Source organism: Dermochelys coriacea, chromosome 5, assembly GCF_009764565.3.
Source record: "Dermochelys coriacea isolate rDerCor1 chromosome 5, rDerCor1.pri.v4, whole genome shotgun sequence".
NCBI classification, from domain to species: domain Eukaryota; kingdom Metazoa; phylum Chordata; order Testudines; family Dermochelyidae; genus Dermochelys; species Dermochelys coriacea.
In genome coordinates, this window is record NC_050072.1 from 125,467,706 (window position 1) to 125,489,907 (window position 22,202).

At 48.3% G+C, this 22,202-nt stretch overlaps 1 protein-coding gene and 1 long non-coding RNA gene across 8 annotated transcripts; both read left to right on the forward strand.

The window, feature by feature from the left end:
- Positions 1-952: 952 nt before the first annotated feature.
- Positions 953-21,978, forward strand: LOC119855814 (perilipin-3-like). 3 transcript variants are annotated; one of them, XM_038402582.2, is made up of 10 exons: positions 953-1,039; positions 2,940-3,010; positions 3,621-3,816; positions 4,460-4,542; positions 4,834-5,071; positions 5,567-5,697; positions 8,249-8,293; positions 8,703-8,831; positions 10,058-10,405; positions 21,456-21,978. In XM_038402582.2, exons 2-10 carry the CDS (start codon positions 2,957-2,959, stop codon positions 21,486-21,488), a joined length of 1,257 nt encoding a protein of 418 aa, XP_038258510.2. In that variant the 5' UTR covers positions 953-1,039; positions 2,940-2,956; the 3' UTR covers positions 21,489-21,978. The 3 variants fall into 3 exon arrangements, with proteins under 3 accessions (XP_038258510.2, XP_043370773.1, XP_043370774.1); XM_043514838.1 differs by lacking the exon at positions 953-1,039 and adding an exon at positions 1,054-1,401; XM_043514839.1 differs by lacking the exon at positions 953-1,039 and adding an exon at positions 1,466-1,542.
- LOC119856323 lies at positions 14,340-18,201 on the forward strand. 5 transcript variants are annotated; one of them, XR_006281489.1, is made up of 4 exons: positions 14,340-14,393; positions 15,853-15,927; positions 16,467-16,659; positions 18,113-18,201. It is a non-coding gene; the product is annotated as an uncharacterized LOC119856323 (long non-coding RNA). The 5 variants fall into 5 exon arrangements; XR_006281490.1 differs by having other exon boundaries at positions 14,375-14,393; positions 15,850-15,927; XR_006281491.1 differs by having other exon boundaries at positions 14,379-14,393; positions 15,821-15,927.
- Positions 21,979-22,202: the final 224 nt, after the last annotated feature.

Genomic DNA, 22,202 nt, shown 5'->3' on the forward strand with positions numbered 1-22,202 from the left:
CCTTTACACTGGAGTAACTAAGCCAGGAATGATAATGGGAAGATGGCAGAGCCGAGCATAGTGGCTATGACTGACCCCTCCCATCCCCCCAAGCTTTTTCCTGAGCTTGTCTTCCCACTTAGTCCTTCCCTGTGGCGGTGTCATCCCCATCATTTCCCAAATGATTCTCTCCTGATACCCCCTGATCCCGGGGCTTCCATGTATTGAACTGACCCTTCTATTGGAGCTGCTAACTGCACTCAGTCTTTAACCCCTTATTGCCCAGTGTGGGGCAACCTAACTCGCTTTGCGGTTCTGGGCCTCAATCGCTTAGGCCTTGCGCTGCTGAGAGGAGCAATAGCTAAATACCTTTAAAAATCTGTGCCACGTTCTCTTCCCTGGACAAGTCAACTAACAGGAAAGCTAAAAATGAACTGAGGAAGCAACTTGTACCAGCTGCGGCAGAATAACTTCCCCAGCCTTATCTGGAGTAGGCAAGAAAGCAAAATCATGCAACAGCTATCAGCACTCTCTTCTCTTAGATTGTTTTACTGACAAAAAAACCTTCGACACTGAAAATATTACCAGGGAAATGGAGTATAAAGGCGCTCTCCTGAGAGAACAACTGGAGCACTATGAGCAGATGATGCATTCTTATTATTTGTATTACCGTAGCAATTAGAAGCCAAAATCAGAACTTGAATCCCATCGTCCTAGGTACTGTCTTAACACAGAGTAAAAGGCCTGCCCCAAACAGCTCATAGTCTGAAACTAGGTTTGCCAGCCCTCCAGGATGGTCCTGGAGTCTCCAGGAACTAAAGATTGTCATGTGATGAGACGTCCAGGAACACATCCAACCAAAATTGGCAACTCTGAAACCCTGTAACTTTTCAGAGGCTCACAGCCCTCACTGGGCAAAGTAGAGAATGCAGCTGTGTGATTGGTCTCCTGAGCTGTCTGTCGAGTGGGTCCAGCCCCATGATGACATCATCACAGGAATATAATGGCTGAGGCGGGGGAGGGCTGAGGATTGGTGAAGGATTAGTGGTGTGGAAGTTTGGTAAGAGGTGGGCTGAAGCTCTGTCTCTGGTTCTTAGGTTCTGGGGGTGTTTAGATGGGGGCTCTTTTCTTACACAGAGTCTGACCCAATGTCTTGCCTGATGGCCAGTAGTGGCTAGGATTGAATGATCAGAAGCTCTTAGCTACTTTCACTGCTTGGGAGCTGTACTTGCGTAAAGCATTTCTAGCTGAGTCTTCTGAGCAAGCAGTCCAGGGAAGGAAACTATCCGCCTTGCAGACTGGGCGGCCTGGATTAACGACATGTTCTAGGAGATGGAGGCTTCCCTAGAGGAGAATAGAAGATTTAACAAGGAGAACTAAATTAGAGCCTGGACTACATGAAAAACTCTCCTCTCTACTTGAGTTAAGCTATGCTATTCCCACTCAAGGATGGGGATGGGGATTGGGACTTGTGGTTCTGGTCTGAGTTCTGGCTTGTCATAATCATCTGCAGGTGGAAACACTTGCCTGAGGTGGTTGATTGAGCTGAGACTGGAGTGCTGGGTAACTAATATGTATCTGAAAGAGAGACTGCAGGAAACACTAAAGGAAAACAGGCCTGGTGCCTTCCCAGAAGGGAAATGCTTCCTGGCCCTAGCTTTCTAGTTAGTGGTCTCATGCTCGCCTCTAGGGGTGATGGTGTCAATTGAACTGAACTGGAATCTGTTCCTTTAGCAGACCCGTTTTTAACTTACAATAGAAAATATTTGTATTTTTACCAGCTAAATTGGCTTTCAAATAACCAGCCTGCCATAGTGGGCATCTCCTACGTAGACTCCTAAATAGTAAGGTCAGAAGGGACCATTAGGATCATCTCCTCTGTAATTCAGAATCTGGGGAGACTCAACCACTACTCACTCTAGAGATCCCTGAAGGCTCCCCAATGGTACCTTCTCAATTCAGGGATGGGTGGGTGTGTAGTCAATGGCTACTACCTTCAGCAGGATAACTTCTGTCAGTGATTGTACTCTAGGAGAAATGGAATTAGCCCCGGTACTATCTGGGAAAAGACTAAACTAGGAGGGTGCCTCTGATGAGCTGTGCAGGTCTCCTGGTGCTCCCCTTGGGAGGCATTGTTGGGTCTAGAAGTCTGAGTAGAAGCTTTGGGAGTGTGTAAATGGGGTGTTAGATCGGGTGGGATCTGAGTTACTACAGAGACTTCTTTCCTGGGTATCTGGCTGGTGAATCTTGCCCATATGCTCAGGGTTAGCTGATGACCATATTTGGGGTCAGGAAGGAATTTTCCTCTAGGGCAGATTGGAAGAGGCGCTGGAGGTTTTTCGCCTTCCTCTGTAGCATGGGGTGCGGGTCACTTGCTGGAGGATTCTCTGCTCCTTGAAGTCTTTAAAGCACGATTTGAGGACTTCAATAGCTCAGACATGGGGGAGAGGGTTTCTGTGGCCTGCGTTGTGCAGGAGGCCATACGAGACGATGATAATGGTCTCTTCTGACCTTAATATCTATCTATCTATGTGTAACACCAACAGACCTTGGTCATGGGTGGGATCCCACCTGGGCCCTCGGGAGCTAAATGCAGGAGCCTCAATTGCATGAGCTAAAAGCCATATGGCTCTTAGCTAAGACTGTAGAGTGGATGTGTTTCTCTCTCTAACTGGTCCTGGTGCCACTGGAGAGGACAGAAGACCACACCCAGAAGGGGTGTGTGTGGCTTACAAGTGCATCTCTGGGCTTGAGGAACTGGCTGTCTCTGGGCCTGCCTTAGATGAAAGGTTTAAGGCACTGGCCTGCTCTCTCTGTAGAGAGAGACTTATTACAGGGGGACAACCTGGTCTGGCCCTTAGATAAAAGGGACTGGGAGCAGCTCTTCTCATGTTCCTACACAACATTGATTTGATTATTTCCTGCTGTCGCCACTCAATATTCCTTTTTGGGTCTTGCAGGGACATCTCACTCCACCATGTCTGCTAAGGAAAATGAACCACAGGTGGAGATCCAGGCAGAGGAGCAACAGGTGGGTCCCTCCTGGGGAGGCAGGTGTGCTTCTAGCTTGAATGTCTCCACTGCTGGAGACAGGGACTCGTAACCACAATACTAGCTAATGCTCCAGTTCTCGGAGTACCCGTAGTCACTGCTGAGAAGTGCCTCCTGAAGCCAGGAGGAACACTGACAATGGTGACCCTGTGAATGCTGTCTGCACTATAATATTGCCTAATCCCGTTGACTGTAATGCCCAATGGGGGCATTGTACCGGGTGCTGGACCGAGACATGGCTCCTGGTCGGGAGAGACAGCACTTGGAAAGACAAAAGGTCTCTCCGTTCCTGCTCTCGCTGAAGGAACGAGATCGTGACACAGTTCTGTTTAGTTGGTGGCCGTGCCAGGATGGGAACGGCGTTCCTGAGATCTTGCTGAATATAGGCAGCTGTTCCAATGGGACCAGGCTTCTGGGTGCGTAACTAACGTCACAGGCAAGCCACTGAAACCCAGCTGTCAGGGACAGGAGACTGCCTAGCTCTGAGGACCGTCTCCACAGAATCAGTAGTTGCAGAAGGAAAGAGACAGGAGGGGCACCTTGACAAGCCAGGAGCGCTTTCCCAACTGACTCCTCTTTCCCTCTCTCAGACTGCAGCGGACAGGGTGGCTGGCCTGCCCTTGGTCAGCTCTGCCTGTGAGATGGCCTCTGCCAGCTACGCGGCCACCAAAGAGACCCACCCAGCCATCAAAGCGGTCTGTGAGGTTGCAGAGACTGGGGTGAGGGCCATCGCCTCTGCTGCCATCACTGGGGCACGGCCTATCCTGGACCAGCTGGAGCCACAGTGTGAGTAAGGGAGGGGAGGCAGGAACACTTCTATATGAACAGCCTGCGGTGGGTACCTGACAGATCCTGCTTGAGTTCACTCTAATGTCCTGGCAAATGAGTGTTGTAGACAGTGCCTCTTTTCTGGAGTGCTGTCTCCTTGCAGCTGGACACAGGTTCTGGGACAAGACATTGGGCAGGTAACACTCCATGGGGACTAGTGCTGCTCTGCAGGGATTTCTGTGGGTCAGGGCACGGTTCCCCCTCTCCCAGGACTCAGAGAAGCCAGCTGAGAGCGAACAGCTTCCAGCATCCAACCCTGATCTCTCCATGGCCATAAAGAGAATGGGGCACTAACCAGTCTAGAAAATGCTGGAGTGCGGCTTGCAGGAGCCCATGGGAATCCGTGACAAGAGCTCGAGTGCAACAGAACATTAATCTCAAGAGGTTCTGGTTGCTTCTGTCATGCTCTCCTGAGGGATCTTGGGACCAGCACTCTGAACCCAGAACTGGTAGCCAGGACCTGAGTTCTTAGCCCCACAAGACACATGGGGAGGCTATTCCCATCAAAGGGACATGGGGACCCCGGCCCCACTGCCCAAATGCTTGCTGGGATTAAGCCCGAGGGAAGGAGCTGAGGGAAACTGCTTTGATCCTCTTCCAGTTGCAGCAGCAAATGTATATGCCTGTAAGGGACTAGACGCCCTGGAGGGGAAGCTTCCGGTGCTGCAACAGACTGTGCAGAAGGTAAGAACCCTTCACTCTTGTTACAAATGGAATTACTGCCTCACCTACTCCATTGATGCTCTTAAGTAGCAACGAACGCTTTCTTGAAATCCAGGTTTTGTCTGGAGCTTCCCACAGTTGTAACGCCTCCACAAGGAGGCCAGGGGGTGGGGGGGGGTGTATGCTGGTCGGTGCTAGAAAGCTTCCACAGATGAGTACTCTCCACTTCAAGGGAGAGATCCTGCTATGCTTCCCTCCTCTTGTAGCTCTGGCATATGTGGCCATGACCTCTTCTCTGACACTTGCCTCTAGGTGGCTTCAGATGCCCAAGACCTAGTGCATGCCACAATGGTGGGTGCCAAGGATGCAGTCTGCAGCATGGTCACTGAGGCAAAGGATGCAGTGACCAGCATGGTGGGTGTGGCCAAAGGGCCTGTCCAGGAGAGCATGGAGTTGACCAAATCAACAGTGACCAGCAGTATGAACATGGCTCTGGGGAAATCTGAGCAGTTGATGGACCACTACCTCCCCATGACAGAGGAGGAGCTTGGTAAGTATACGGGTGCTGGCTCTCCATGGTACAATAGCAGAATGGTTCTTAACTTCTGTATCCTCCTACTCTGCTCCCTCGTGCTCTGTGGGGTAACAAGGGCCATGCAACCCACCTTGATCACATAGGCCTGCTGTGTCTTGCAACTTGAGAATCTGACTTGTGTTCCGGCCATTAGGTGGCAGCTAGTGGACATCCTGCAGCAAATGTTGGCAGCTGGAAACAGTTTACCAGAGAACCTTTCTTTACAGAAAATATGGTATTGGTGGGTAGAGGGGAATCTTCCATCTCATCCGGGAGGCAGGGCTGGAATGAATACTGGTGTCCATGTCTCTGCCTGCTCACTCATTGTAGTGAGCCTCACCTTGTGAGTTTGTGATACATTAGTGCCTGTAGCTAAGAGTCCATAGCCTGGAACAGAATACCAGACCTGGGGTCTGACTCTGCAGTTCAGGTCTCATTACAACTGACGATTTCTCCCTTGCTGTATTCCAGCTAAGCTGGCAACCCCTGTGGAGGGGTCAGGAGAGCAGAAGAGTTACTTTGTGCGTCTGGGTTCCCTTTCTATCAAACTCCGCCAGCGAGCCTACCAGCATGCCCTGGGCAAGATGAGAGAAGCCAGACAGGTTTCAGAGTAGCAGCCGTGTTAGTCTGTATTCGCAAAAAGAAAAGGAGTACTTGTGGCACCTTAGAGACTAACAAATTTATTAGAGCATAAGCTTTCGTGAGCTACAGCTCACTTCATCGGATGCATTTGGTGGAAAAAACAGAGGAGAGATTTATATACACACAGAAAGAACATGAAACAATGGGTTTATCATACACACTGTAAGGAGAGTGATCACTTAAGATAAGCCATCACCAACAGCAGGGGGGGGGAAGGAGGAAAACCTTTCATGGTGACAAGCAGGTAGGCTAATTCCAGCAGTTAACAAGAATATCAGAGGAACAGTGGGGGGTGGGGTGGGAGGGAGAAATACCATGGGGAAATAGTTTTACTTTGTGTAATGACTCATCCATTCCCAGTCTCTATTCAAGCCTAAGTTAATTGTATCCAGTTTGCAAATTAATTCCAATTCAGCAGTCTCTCATTGGAGTCTGTTTTTGAAGCTTTTTTGTTGAAGGATAGCCACTCTTAGGTCTGTGATCGAGTGACCAGAGAGATTGAAGTGTTCTCCAACTGGTTTTTGAATGTTATAATTCTTAACGTCTGATTTGTGTCCATTCATTCTTTTACGTAGAGACTGTCCAGTTTGGCCAATGTACATGGCAGAGGGGCATTGCTGGCACATGATGGCATATATCACATTGGTAGATGCGCAGGTGAACGAGCCTCTGATAGTGTGGCTGATGTGATTAGGCCCTATGATGGTATCCCCTGAATAGATATGTGGACAGAGTTGGCAACGGGCTTTGTTGCAAGGATAGGTTCCTGGGTTAGTGGTTCTGTTGTATGGTGTGTGGTTGCTGGTATTTGCTTCAGATTGGGGGGCTGTCTGTAAGCAAGGACTGGCCTGTCTCCCAAGATCTGAGAGAGTGATGGGTCGTCCCTCAGGATAGGTTGTAGATCCTTGATGATGCGTTGGAGAGGTTTTAGTTGGGGGCTGAAGGTGATGGCTAGTGGCGTTCTGTTATTTTCTTTGTTGGGCCTGTCCTGTAGTAGGTGACTTCTGGGTACTCTTCTGGCTCTGTCAATCTGTTTCTTCACTTCAGCAGGTGGGTATTGTAGTTGTAGGAATGCATGATAGAGATCTTATAGGTGTTTGTCTCTGTCTGAGGGGTTGGAGCAAATGCGGTTATATCGTAGCGCTTGGCTGTAGACAATGGATCGAGTGGTATGATCTGGATGAAAGCTAGAGGCATGTAGGTAGGAATAGCGGTCAGTAGGTTTCCGATATAGGGTGGTGTTTATGTGACCATCGCTTATTAGCACCGTAGTGTCCAGGAAGTGGATCTCTTGTGTGGACTGGTCCAGGCTGAGGTTGATGGTGGGATGGAAATTGTTGAAATCATGGTGGAATTCCTCAAGAGCTTCTTTTCCATGGGTCCAGATGATGAAGATGTCATCAATGTAGCGCAAGTAGAGTAGGGGCATTAGGGGACGAGAGCTGAGGAAGCGTTGTTCTAAGTCAGCCATAAAAATGTTGGCATACTGTGGGGCCATGCGGGTACCCATCGCAGTGCCGCTGATTTGAAGGTATACATTGTCACCAAATGTGAAATAGTTATGGGTCAGGACAAAGTCACAAAGTTCTGCCACCAGGTTAGCCGTGACAGTATCGGGGATACTGTTCCTGACGGCTTGTAGTCCATCTTTGTGTGGAATGTTGGTGTAGAGGGCTTCTACATCCATAGTGGCTAGGATGGTGTTTTTAGGAAGATCACCAATGGACTGTAGTTTCCTCAGGAAATCGGTTGTGTCTCGAAGATAGCTGGGAGTGCTGGTAACGAAGGGCCTGAGGAGGGAGTCTACATAGCCAGACAATCCTGCTGTCAGGGTGCCAATGCCTGAGATGATGGGGCGTCCAGGATTTCCAGGTTTATGGATCTTGGGTAGCAGATAGAATACCCCAGGTCGCGGTTCTAGGGGTGTGTCTGTGCAGATTTGTTCTTGTGCTTTTTCAGGGAGTTTCTTGAGCAAATGCTGTAGTTTCTTTTGGTAACTCTCAGTGGGATCAGAGGGTAATGGCTTGTAGAAAGTGGTGTTGGAGAGCTGCCTAGTAGCCTCTTGTTCATACTCCGACCTATTCATGATGACGACAGCACCTCCTTTGTCAGCCTTTTTGATTATGATGTCAGAGTTGTTTCTGAGGCTGTGGATGGCACTGTGTTCTGCATGGCTGAGGTTATGGGGTAAGCGATGCTGCTTTTCCACAATTTCAGCTCGTGCACGTCGGCGGAAGCAGTCTATGTAGAAATCCAGGCTGCTGTTTCGACCTTCAGGAGGAGTCCACCCAGAATCCTTCTTTTTGTAGTGTTGGCAGGAAGGTCTCTGTGGGTTAATATGTTGGTCAGAGGTGTGTTGGAAATATTCCTTGAGTCTGAGACGTCGAAAATAGGATTCTAGGTCACCACAGAACTGTATCATGTTCGTGGGGGTGGAGGGGCAAAAGGAGAGGCCCCGAGATAGGACAGATTCTTCCGCTGGGCTAAGAGTATAGTTGGATAGATTAACAGCACACCCTGGAGGCCCTGTCCCAGCTCCAGCAAACCATTGACCTGGTAGGACCTTTTTGTCTTGTGTTTTCCCCAGTAGCTGCTCTGATCACTGAAGATCAGACAGTTGCTTGCTGAGCTCCGCATGACCCTGAATGACCATGTGAGCAGGTGGGGGCGGTCATGCAGTGTCCGCACACAACTATAGCTCAAAGCCCAGCTGAGTGCCATGTAGTCCTGGGGACATGATACCTGCATCCATGGGAGTGGGTGTACTGTGACACTGGTCTTTGGTGGCTGCAGAAGTCAACAGCTCCCTTCTAGGCTGGAGACGCTCCACCTAGTGGTATCATAGATGTTGCACTGTCTGCTTCACTCAGCTTCTGCTGCTCCCCAGTACACACCAGGAGCAATATTGGGAGTAGCTCTTGTTCTCTGCTGTCCCATGTAGTGACTGAACCCCTGTGTCCTCTAGATAGAACATGTCAAGCTGGCCATGAGTCAGAAGGTTCATGATGGGCAGGAGAAGCTGCAGCAGATGTGGCTGGAGTGGCACAAGGGCCAGCTGGGAGGCAGTGAGGATGACAGCTCACCACAGCCAGAGGTATCTGATGGGGGTTGTACCCCAGGGTGCAGTCTGGGAGCTGTTGGAACCACAGCCCCCTAACAACTCACTGGGTTGGCCTTTCTCATGTTGCTCTGCTGGTAACAGTTCCTGGAGAGTCTGGCTGTGTATCACCCAACACAACAGCAGGTGGCTCCACACACCCAACTGAGTTACCTGAGTGCTTTTATCTAAGCCACTCGTGGACAAACGAGACCCTCAGCCAATTTCCTAACTCCCCTGCCTTGCACCCCTACTGCAGCAAAACCCCAGAATTATACCATCTTATGCTGCACAGGGATCTAGTAAAACTTAAGCTCATTAATATTTTCCCTCCCCCCCCCCCCGATGTAGGGAAGATATGCAACAGCCTCTGTTTAGAGCTAGGATTCCCAAACGCTTCACTTAAATGTGCTGGTTAAGATAAAACATAAAACAAGTTTATTAACTACCAAAAGATAGACTTCAGGCACTAAGTGATAGCAAGCAGATGCCTTAGCAAATAAAGGCACACTAAGCCTAATATACTAGATATGGTTTGAATTAGCAATATCTTACCCTGGTTAATATGAGCAGTCCACCAAACTTCCATACATAGGCTAGAAATCCATTTAGCCTGGGGCCAGAACTTCCCCCAGTTTAGTCTCTGCCCCTCAGGGGGTTCCAGACCTCTTTTGTGGGGAGTGAGGCCAAGAGATGTCTCTCAACATAGGTTGGAACAAAAGGTTCCTGGCAAGTTCCCAGCCCAATTTGTGGGGAAAAATGTGGTGTCGTGCCTTACTGAGTCATAGCAGCCATGACTCATAGCCTTCCTGTAAAGGTTTCTGATAGCCTAAGCTCTCCCATGGGCCATTGTCTTTGCTGATGGGCCATCAGCGCTGTAGCTTCTTCACTGTTGTACCTCAAAGGCTGCTTGTGGGTATTCTCAACATCTTTCAGTAACTCATGCATAGCAAAACTTTGTAACTTCATATAAAATGATGGTGCACACTATCTGAGATATTAATGGTCAACAGATTAAGACTTTCAGAATGATACCTTACAAGGCATACTTTGTACAAAATGCCACATAATCATATTACAGTTGTGAATGTGGAGTGCAGAAAGTCACAGTATCATTGTCCTCTTGCAAAGACTCAGTGTGACAGTGCTGTACAGCACATCCTGACAGGAGTGAGCTTCACACACGCACCTAGTCACTCTCCCTCCTATCTCTCTCTCTACAGGAGATGGTGTCCCAGGCTCTAGCCACTTCCCATAACCTCATCCTGCAGGTGCGGACTGCCTGCCACAGCCTCCTGCCCAACATCCAGGGCCTCCCTGCCACTCTCCAGGAGAAGGTCCAGCAAGCCTACCAGAACATGGGAGAGCTCCAGACTTCCTTCTCCAATGTCCAATCCTTCCAGGAGCTGTCTGAGGGTATCCTGACCCAGACCTGGGATAAGTTGACCAAAGCCCAGGAGTCCCTGGATGAGCTGCTGGAATACGTGGTGCAGAACACTCCTCTCACGTGGATCGTGGGACCCTTCACTCCTGCTGGAGACTTTGCAGAGCCAGTGGGGGAACCAGCAGAGGAGGTCACAGCCTGAACACTTCATATCCATATCTGCTTCTCCTCTTCCCCCACCCCACCATGCTGCAGTTGTTTGTGGTAAACAGCATGTCACAGGAGTTATTGCAATAACTCCCATGGAATGGAGGCAAATCTTTTCACCTTGATGAGCCACCTGTACTGGGTTTGCAGTTCTAATACCTTAGTTTTGTCACCTCCCCACTATAAGTGATGGATCGAATAACTTCTCATGAGTAGCCAACTGTCTAGAACACCCACCTATTAAATGGGCCTTAGCTGGAAGCCTTCAGAAGGCATGTGTGTCATGGTGACTTGGTTTCTAAGACTGTTGATCGGTCCTTCTGAGCTGGCTCTCCCTTCCTGCAAGCCCAACTTCCAGGCTGGAGAAGGGTGGGTCAGAGATGGGACCCCCACTACTTTGGGAATCCTGAGGAGGTGTTGAGCACATACTGGTTACAGGGGCTGAGTCCAGTCCACCTAGAGGTTCTAAGGTAACATTCCTCTAGTGTGAGGGCTCCACCTGGCTCTCCTCCAAATAGCATTCAACCAATACTGCTAGTTCAGTTGTTAAGCGTGTTCCTCCTACCCCTCATTCCTGTGCTGGGTTTCTCTAAGGTAACTGTAACAGACTTGTTAATGGAAGTGCATATGGGCTGGTAGATATAAAAGGTCTCTGCTGGTGACTAAGCACTTCTGTATGTTAACACAACTAGTCTCTTCCACAATAAACACAAGCTGCTTTCAGACAAGTCTCGTCCTTGTGTTCATCTGCAGATCTCTTCCTGTCTTGCTATTCCCACCTTGAATATACCCTCTGACTGAGCCAGGTCCTGGAGACCAGCTCTCCCTGAGTAGGGCAGCCTGACTTTGGTTCCTTTGCTTACTTGCTGTCCTGGGCTGAACAGACTCAGAGTGCTAACAAGGCCAGGAAATGCCATCTCCCATGGATGCTGTTCTACCCCTCCATCCCACTGATAACAATGCAGGGTGGGGAGTATTGTTCAGTCCCTGGCCATGGAAATGCTCTACCCTGGACCACTCGGATTTCTGGGGCTTACCATTCTGCCTTCTCTTCCCCATTTCTTAGCCTGACCAATTAGATGTTGCCTTCCCTGAGTCCTGCCCCTCAACCTCTCTCATTGGCTTTATGGTCTGACAAAGGAGATGCTTAAAGCCTTCATCAGAGAAGCTACTCTGGCACTGATAAGTGTTTCTAGTCAGGCAGGTTGGGGAACTTGATGCTAAAGTATCCTCACTGCTACAAGTACTGGTGTAAAATGTTCCCCTGAAAGGTGACTGTAGTCTCACCTTCAACAGTCACCACCTGCCTGAGAACCAGACCAGCTTGCAGACAATGCTCAGATAACTAGGTCCTTCCTTTGGTTTCTACTGCACTCAACATCCCTGCTTGAATTTCAAAGAAAGCAGAATTTGGCCCAGTATATTAACACAGCTAGGAAAGACACTTGAGAAATGACCCAAAGGAATTTGAGGGAACTCTTCTTCCCTTCCCTCAGAGTTGTTACTCTGACCAAAGTTACTTACAGAATTTCCCTAGCTCAAGTATTTGGTGTCTTTGCTGTGGTGATCAAAGGTGGTCAGTGTGGTTCCACATGCAGCATTCCTTTTTCAGATTACAAGAATGCTATTAAGACTGTAGTTTTGTGTTAGAAGTTCCTGGGCTTCAAAGAAACCAAATCAGTCAGGCCTCAGTTAGTACAAACCACTTGTGAATATATGCTATGGCCTCCTTTAGCTCAAGATGTAGAAGCTTATACTTAAGCATCCCTGGTTCAATTGCTAGAGTTTCACTGAATGTCAGTTCTGACTGAAAAAAATTCAATTAACCCTAGATGTGTGGCTTGCAAAATCTGCAATTAACTAGTGAAACACTTATGTAAAGTTTTGTGAAAATGTCTCTCCTGTTCCACACCACTCACCTGTGAGTGTGAGAGACTGGAAAATACACCACATGCACAAGAAAATGAGACCTTTATGTGCTATGCTGGTGTTTCTCCTCAGGAAATCTGCACAGGTGCTTCCTGGTCCATGTCACACCAGGCAATCATGTAACTCTCAGTTTTCACCAAAGGGAAAATTGTCACAGCAGCTGCAGTACCAAAATGTAGCCAAGCTGCCAAGGAGTACCAGACCTGTGGAACATGTTTAAAAGTATTCCTAGACAAGCTGGGGTTAGTGAAAATACAAGCTAAAATTATAAATGGAATCCACAAGGACAGCCAGAAATTAACTAAGGAGACAACTTGGCTGGTCCTAGATCAAAGAAAACACCCTGGCCTTTCCCAAAATAGACAGTGAAGCAAACAACCACAAAAAATGCCCAATTGCACTGAACAACAGGGTCAGCACCCTAGTGTGGAATGGGGTTACAGCCTCAAGCTAAGCATATTCTGGGGCCTCTGATGGGAGCCTGGGAGACCTGAAGTGGGCTGATCGCTTTGTCCATGTGCCATCTTTTAGCTATGCTGCCATTCAGGAGCAGAATCCCGCTGTGCTGAAGTGATCAGCTCTTCTGGGCAGGAATCATGAGCCCTAAGCATTCCCTGAGAAATATTGTCTCACTCAGTAGTTGTACTTCTCAGCCAATCACACTGATAAAACATCTAAAATTATGGCTCTCGCTATTCCCCTGATAGCCCTGCTACCTGCACTCCAGAGAAATCTCTCATTTATTTTAATATCCCTGTTAAAATGAGATAGCTGATGGCATATGATTAAAAACTGGCTAACTGATAGGTCTAAAATGTAATTGTAAACATGTAAATCACCATGGAGTTGATGTATTTCTAGTGGGGTCCCAGGGGGATCAGTTCTTGGCCCTATATTATTTTAACATTTTTATCAATGACATGGAAGAAAAAAAATAAAATCACTGATAAAATTTGCACATGACAAAAAAATTGGAGAAGTGGTAAATAATAAAGAGGATAGGTTACTTGGTAAAAGCAAACAATCTGCATTTTAACATGGCTCAATGTATGTGCCTAGGAACAAAGAATGTAGGGCATGCTTACAGGATTGGGTTGGGGGCAGAATCTATCCTGGAAAGCAGTGACTCTGAAAAATATTTGGGGGATAATCAACCGAACATGAGCTCCCAGTGTAATGTTATGGCAAAAAGTGTCAATGTGATCCTGGGATGCATAAACAGGGGAATCTCGAGTAGGAGGAGTGAGGTTATGTTATCCCTATTTGGCACTGATGTGACTGCTGCTGAAATGCTGTGTCCAGTTCTAGTGTCCACAATTCAAGAAGGATGTTGATAAATTGAGGAGGGTTCTGAGAAGAGCCAGAGAATGATTAGAAAACCTGCCTTATAGTGATAAGTGATCATTCAAAGAGGTCAATTTACTTACCTTAACAAAGAGAAGGCCAAGGGATGACTTGATCACAGTTTGGAAGTACCTACATAGGGAACAAATATTTGAGAATAAGCTCTCCAATCTAGCAGTCAAAGATGTAACACCATCCAATGGTTAGAAGTTGAAGCTAGACAAATTCAGATTGGAAACAAGGCATACATTTTTACAAGTGACAGTAATTAAGCACTGGAACAATTAACCAAAGGGTCATGGTGGATTCTCCATCACTGACCATTTTTAAATCAAGGCTGGATGTTTTTCTAAAAGATCTGCTCTAGGAATTATTGGGGGCGGGGGCAGATCTCTAACCTGTGCTATACAGGAGGTCAGACTAGATGATCACTATGGCCCCTTTTGCCTTGGAACCTATGAATCTATAATATCAGGGCTCCATTAATGCCTGTTGTTTTGTTAAGATGGCTGAAGGGGAAAAGGCGTTTCCTATAAAGCAACTCATTGGTCAGGGTGGAGAGCTCTGATTTCTTTCTGGTGTTGTCTGTCTAGGCCTGCCCTCTGATGACATCAGCACTGGTATATAAAGCCTGAGCAGCATTTGTATACTGCACCAGTGCAGGATCTGAGAATTGACTAGAGGACCTTGCTGAGGTAGGCTGTGATTTTTATTGAAATAGCTATGCCTGCCTGCTGGAGAGAGGGGTTGTTTGCTCTGTTCTGAAGTGTTTGGTGGTTTTTTTGTTTCTTTGTTCAACTGTGAAATGTGTGGTTTTAATTTAACCTATTTCATTGTGTGGCATCTGCATTACTCTGAAACAAACTTCAGACCTTTTAGTACTGGCCTAGAAGGGAGATGCTTGGAGAAGAAAGCTCTTGAGTTTGTCTTGTGATCTGTGAAACTCTCTGGATTAGTGAAGAGGAAGGAAGGGGGAGTTATGAGACTTTCTCTTCAATCCAGAGTGTCAGGTAGTCCCAGTGCTGCTCAGTCACCCTTCCTGGGTGAAACTCAAGAGTGTTTGGGGAGTGGGGATGAATGGGTGGATATTTTTGGTATGGCATTTTTTTTCTAAAGGTTTATGGCTTGACTAATCAGCTGCAGATGGGAATTACCTGCCTTAGGTAGCTGAATCAATTAACTAGACTTAATCAATGAGCTTAGTAAGGTGGGGCTAATGAGACAGGTGGAATATGATCATGGAAAAGACAAATTTGCTGCTTTAGGTGAAATTCTACTGGGACTCTAAATCTCTGCAACAAGTGGTCTGACTCTCTAAACCCTGCTCATAGGGTCAACTCTGGTGCCTCTAGCTAGGGGAGCTCTCCCACTGAGGATGAGAGTCCTTAACCACTTAGAAATGGTCCTGTGGTGGTGGTTGCAGTCTGTCTGCAGGGGGATGTTTACCTTCCATTAGGCTTGTTTTCAAGCTTAGTAGCTGGTATCTCATGTACTTGAGGAAACTCCTCCCTTCAAGCTTCTCCAACTCTAAACCTGTCTTTCTCTGTGAACCCCACGTGAGGGGAAATGCTATAAAAAAGGCAAACTGCTTGTAGTCCCCATTTTGACCATATTTCTGTACACAGTGTAAGAATGAAATCCCAACCCTTGCTCTCCTAGCTGCCTGATGGTCGAACGGTGAACTTGGTTGGCTGTATCATCTCATTTAAATCTTTTAACGATGCTGGACAAAGCTGTTACTAGCACCTGCTGAGGGAGCCAGGGGATGGAACTATGGGCTTCTTGCTGGTCATGTGTTTCATTCACTAGTAGTTGCTGGATTGTATTCCTACAACCATTGTCACTATAACCTACATGGCCTTCATAGACCTGCCTGTGCCACTACCTCTGGGTTTGGGCACCCTTCTAGGGCAAGCCAGTGGCATGACTGAGCTGCTGTATTTGTTGGTTTTATTCTCTTGGAGTAAACTAGAGTGGCTGAAAAGGTAACGGGTAAGATCTCTCCAGTAGCTCTTCCAGATGACTCTGCCCTCAATAGAACTGCCTTGGGCACTTGAGGAATGATAAAAAACACTGTCTGCATTTAAGCTGTTAGTCTGGGCACCGCTTGCCTCTCATCTAGGCTAACCTCTGTGGTGGTCTCTTCCCCAGCAGCATTTGGCTTCACCATGTCTTCTAACGAGAATGACATTCAAGATGCTCCCTCAAAGAGGGGAGCAGGAGCAACAGGTGAGTGTGTGCTGGAAATCTGGTGGGTGAGAGTCTGGTTCTGGCTGCTCTGACTTCTAGCCAGTCATAATCCTATCGTGACTGCTGCAGTGACTCTAGCCCCAGGCATATGGTGGTGGCGAACCAACCTATTCCTAGACCTAGGTAGCAGAACAAGATGCAACATCAGCCCTCCTGAGAAGTCCAGTTCCAACTTGGCTGGTAAATCCAGATAGCTACTACTGTAGGTCATGGTAGCTAACAATCACTCTGTCTGTGATGGGAACACGGTGCTGCTCCTCAACATGACTGGTGAACGTGGTTGCACTGAGGCCTGCCCCATCCTAGGAAGTCACTACACCATTAAAGGGCTCTCCAAGAAGTGGCTGATGGACTTAATGCTCTGGTGTTACTGTGTCGGGCCTCCTGGGCAAAGGAGGCTACAGACCTTCAAATCTGAAGGGGGTGATGGAGAGTAAAGGTAGCTGGCCTACCCATAGTCCTGCATGCTAAATAGCAAGCAATGGTGGTCATGACTCTCCTTTTCATTCTCCTGTTAGAACTTGCTGAGCAGAGTGGCCAGTCTGCCCTTGGTCAATGCTGCTTATGACATGGTCTCCACCACTTGCACATCCATCAGAGACCCATCCCGTCATCAGATCCATCTGTGATGTGGCAGAGACTGGAGTGAGGACCATCACCTCTGCCATGTCAGTGGGGCCCAGCCCATCCTGGACCAGCAAGAGCCTCAGGGTGAGTTAAGGAGGGGGGATAATGGGGAGTGAATTGCCAAGTGAGTCCCAAGACTGAACTCTTCCCCAGAGTGAGAAATGGAGCCTTCCTCTCCTGTGTAGGTGCATAACTCTCCCAGGATGAAGGAGTAGGGCTCCTTGCTTCACCAGGTATCCCCACTGACTCCATGGGTATTCTGCAGCACCCATAAACATAGCACATGAGTACCAAACACCATTCTGAACCATGGTCCATGAGGGAACTTGTCATTACATGGGGTCCACCATTTTATATGACAAATACAAAAAACTGAATGAAGCTTCCTGATTGCTGGGGGTAGCACAGTTCGACACCACCAGGCCAAAGTAGTTGCATGTCTCCATGATTTAATCTGCTTCATACACAGCCTTGTGATACTGCTATTGACTCCTCATTCAGGCACAGCCTAGATGCAACAGTGGAACTGTCTCCTATGCCCCTTGCATTCAGCATGTCCACACCGAGATGTAACTCGGTTCATGTTACTGGCTTCAGTTGAAATCCAGGGTCCTGCTGTCTAGGCTCAAGGTGTCCATGCCCTGAAGAGCTCCCAACACAAGCATGCCATGTAGCCTTACCACTCAGTGCTGGTCACAATGTACAAGAAACAAATGACATGTCTGCATCTCCCTTAATGGTGCAGAAACAACTCCAACAAGCCCCATAGATGCCAGGGGTGCTTCCACATCCTCCTGGTTTGAAGTGGTTTCCATCATATGCAGGGTTTACAGTTGGATTCAATGGCTCTCAGCACCCCCACTATAAACATTGTTCAAGCTCCCCTGCTAGACCCTCTGGTACCAGCCACCAGAAACATGTCCAGCAAAGCTTGGTGTCCAGCAGTGCTTAGCTGGAGACTCCTACCCAACTCCCTATACCTGCTGCAGTTAGCCGACCCCATTCTCACAATCCCAACTCTGTCTCCAGGTAGTGTACTGGATGCCTTCTGTGTGGGTTTCCCCCCCACCCCAGCCTGCTGGTGAGCAACACAGTTTCCTGTGGGGTAAGGCTGAGCATTACCAGCCAAAATGACCTTCTCCAACAATCCACCCCTGGCCCACAGCATAACTCCACTGGGTTGCAAACAGTGCCATGTTCTAGCTGCCAAGCCAGAACTGCTCCAGAACAGCAAGGTGCTGAAATGAACTTCTGGAGGAGAGGTTCCTTTTCCCAAAGTGTCCTCCTCCCAGTAGAGGTAAACCACTCTTCACATGGGCAGCATGATCTAGTGATTTTTTTTCTAACAAATAGGAAGTGATTCTTGTTCCTGAGGTCTAGTCTGACTCCAACAAAACTTACCCCAGCCTCTGACTAGTTCACCTTTCTGACTCCTCAGAGGAAAAGGAGGTGACCTCACATGTCTAGAGTGCAAGGAACTTGGGAACCCCCCTGAACATACATGTCCTACTGAAATGCTTTAGGTATCTAATCCTAGAACTGTTAGTCTCAACAGCCCGTGACTACGCCTGCGAGAGCCTGAACAAACTGGAGGAGAAGCTGCCCGTCCTCCAACGGCCAGGTAACTCTAGCCTTTGTTTCAGGGCTCCCTGTGGAGGGGAAGGACTTCAGGGGCTTGAGACCTGGTACTGCCCTAGCTGAGGAAGGCTCTGACCGAGTACAGCTGCTAGATTGCAGAAGCAAACTGTTCCTGGGGAGTGAGGGGGGGAAGTCCATGCAGTCTCCACTAGGAGCATTGCATCAGCCAACAGAAGGCTCTGTGAGGGAGAAGTGGAGTTTCAGGTGAGTCAATGCTTGAGTTATTGGAGGCAAAATCCCCCCCCCACCCCCCAAGTGTAAGTGTCGCTTTTTTGAGTGGACATAAACTGACCTTTCCTCTGCCTGCAGGTGGCCTCTGATGCCAAAGAGCTAGTATCATCCACGCTGACAAGTGCCAAGGATACAGTCTGCAGCACAGTCACTGAGGCGAAGGATGCAGTGACCAGCATGGTGGGCGTGGCCAAAGGGGCTGTCCAGGAGAGCATGGAGGTGACCAAATCAGCAGTGACCAGCAGCATGAACACAGTGATGGGCTCCAGCATGGGGCAGATCATGAGCAGTGTTGACTTGGTACTTGAAACGTCTGAGTCATTGGTGGATCACTACCTCCCAATGACGGATGAGGAACTTGGTTAGAATGCTCCTACACTCTTCATAAACCTAAAGAAACATGATCCCTGTCTCTGATAACCCCTACATAGGTTTTTGGTGTGGCCCTAAGGGTAACTTGGATAACAAGAAGCTTCATCTCACAGATCAAGGGTGGTGCCCAGGTGTAATTTGTTCATGTTGTACCCATTCCTGCTATATAGGAGTTCAGTGCATTAAATAACAAAACTTGCACTTGTCACATGGGTTACTTTTGTGGTCCCCCCCCCCGATGTGGATTTGTAATACTAATGCTAAGCATGGCTCGCTGTTTTAAAACAAAGGCTGGAGGTGCATCATCCACTCAAAACCCAAGTGGTGGCTTTCAGATTCTGCTTGGGGCCAGCCTTGAGCACCTGCTCCTGCACAAACTAGCTTTAATCTTGCTGTAGGTGGCTCCATCAAGCCAGGGAGCAGAGTGGTCAACTGCAGCTCCCATTCTGGAATCTTGGGTGTCCCTGCAGGTATCCCAGATCCACTCATGGTGCTTCTGTGATCTCCTGCTTGATGGCACTGGAGTGGGGTGGGAAAGACTTGTGCTCATGGTCAGCTGTTACTGAAATTATACACAGTTGCATTTTGTAGCTTGGTGAGACTTGTCTCTTGCACATATACAGTACAGCCGCTCAGCTGAGAGGCAATGCAGGCCAGGTCACTGTGTCCAAATGAGATCCTGGATAAGAGACTGGAGTGGTGAGTGCTATGCAAGAGCTCAGTGCAAACTGGAATTGGGAACACTTCTAGACTGTGGACTGACTCCAATTGTAGAAGTTCAAGTTACCTTCAATTAACTTCCCCTATGGCAGATGTTTGAACTCCAATAAAGTCTGAAGGCAGAGGTAATGTGCTGGCTCCCTTTCTCCAACTCTCTGCTCTAGTACAGCCCAGACTAAAATAATACAAGAGTGGCTTGTTGGCACACAGTCTGAAAGCATCCTGTGCCTGTCAGCTCCCTGCTGACTAGATCCTGGTTCTCCTGTTCCTTTCCAGCTAAACTCTCAGTATCGCTGGAGGGGCCTGGAGAGGTTCTTGCAGAGTTACTACGTACATCTGGGTTCCCTTTCAAGCACACTGCGCCAGCGAGCCTACCAGCACGCCCTAGGCAAGATGAGACAAGCCAGGCAGCGCACCCTGGAGGCCCTCTCCCAGCTCCAGCAAATCATTGACCTGGTAGGAACACTAAACCCCTCCCTCCCAGGTCTGCTTTGGGTAAAGACCTCTCTGTCTTGATAGCTACATAACTTGCTGTGTCTCTGTGAGAAGGCTTTTCCTTCACCCCCCTCCCTTGGTTCTTGTCATGCAGACAGAAAGCGGAAGTCTGAAGTCCAGGCAATGCAATGTTTATTGGGCTTAGTTCCAAGCAAGGATATTTATAGCTCTACATGCTGGCAGTGTCATTCTCCAGTGTCCCATTCCCAGCTTTGATGCCAGAGCTTTTTTTTTTTTTTTTTTTTTTTTTTTTTTTTGGTCTCCAGTCCCTCCTTCTTAGCAGGCCCAAATAGACCTGTAGTGGACAACCCTAGTCACACCTCTTACATGTTATGGTCCTGTTTTGGAGTGTCATAAGTCTGGGGTCTTCATCCCACTTACCCATGGGATACAAAAGGAGCAAGGTTGTGCTCTAGTCAAGGCCAGGCTTTTCTTTGGCTTTTAGAGTTTTTTTTAATATGCCTCCACCTCCATTTTCTCCCCCCACCTGCTTGCCCCTTCTAACTGGCTGCTTGACCTTGGCTTAAAGGAGCTAGGCAGCCTCTCAGTGGGTGTTCATATTCCACTCCCACCATACCCTGTAACACTAACTGCTCGTTCTTGTTCCCATTATACTAACCCATCTGGCCAGGCAAAAGAAATGCAGTGTCTGTCCTTTATTCTTCACACTCTAATATAGAATATAAGAGTATCCAACTCAAACCCAAAATTCTATCCCAGACTAACAAACTGGCCTATAGACTAGTGTCTGCCTGGCCTGAGCAGCCCTACTGTAGTGGTAGATAGTGAATTGTGTCCTGTGAACAAGCAGTTCCTCCAGCCCCTATTAGCTAAAGTGTGTGACTTGTTGCTGTGGAATCCTATATTCCCTCACCAGATGGAACAGGCTGGGTCAGAAGGCTCATGATGGGCAGGAGAAACTGCAGCAGATACAGCTGGAGTGGCAGAAGGGCCAGCCAGGAGGCAGTGAGGACAATGGCTCACTGCAGCCAGAGGTATCCTTGCTCTCTTGCATTGTTGCACTGCACCTTGTGCCTACAGCATGTCCTGACAGGAGTGAGCTTCACACACACCTAGTCACTCTTCCTCCTATCTCTCTACAGGAGACAGTGTCCCAGGCTCTAGCCACTTCCCATAACCTCATCCCACAGGTGCAGACTGCCTGCCATAGCCTCCTGCCCAACATCCAGGGCCTCCCTGCCACTCTCCAGGAGAAGGTCCAGCAAGCCTACCAGAACATGGGAGAGCTCCAGACTTCCTTCTCCAATGTCCAATCCTTCCAGGAGCTGTCTGAGGGTATCCTGACCCAGACCTGGGATAAATTGATCAAAGCCCAGGAGTCCCTAGATGAGCTGCTGGAATATGTGGTGCAGAACACTCTCCTCACATGGATTGTGGGACCCTTCACCCCTGCTGGAGACTCTGCTGAGAAGGCAGAGGTGCTGGTGGAGGCCTGAAATAGTGGCTGTATGATGAACTAATGCAATACATCTCACTATGGCTCAAATGGAGTTTAATGTTCACAGCTAGAATAGCCCAGCCATAGTTAGCTTTGGGATATGAGTCTGTCTGTTACTTCGCACACTATGTCCAGCTGTCTGTGCATAATGACTCTGCAATGTATATAAGACTGTCTATTTTGTATTCAAGTCCCTACTTGCTAGAGTACCTCTGATGCTCTTCCTGGTGAGGTTTGAGTGGGGAAAACCACTCTTTGATGCAGGCCCTAAGATTTATGGCCTTAATGTCTCCTCCAAGGGAATGAGAGCAGACCTCCAATCCCTCTTATTTCAGGAACTCCTGCTCCTGATCTTTGGAAGCCCTGGTAGGGCTTCCTCTGCCCTGTCTTGTTAAGGGTATAAAAGGAGTGAGGATAGGACCTTTCTGGTCTTCCTGCCCCTGCTGTGCAGTCATCTGACCAGATATTCCAGAACCTCACACTTCCCTTTAGAGTACAGTCTTAAGCATGGAAACTCACAACCATGCATAGCATCTCCTGCTCCACTGCACATGCCCTTTGTTGTGACAGTTGCTAGCTTTTTGTCCTCTTAATAGCATTGCACTGTTGTGGTATAGAGGCCGGTCTCATACTGCTCCCCTGACAACATCGGCAGTGTCTGTCCCTAGAAATACCCCCCCCCCCTTCCCTGTGGCTGACTAAGAGTGGAACA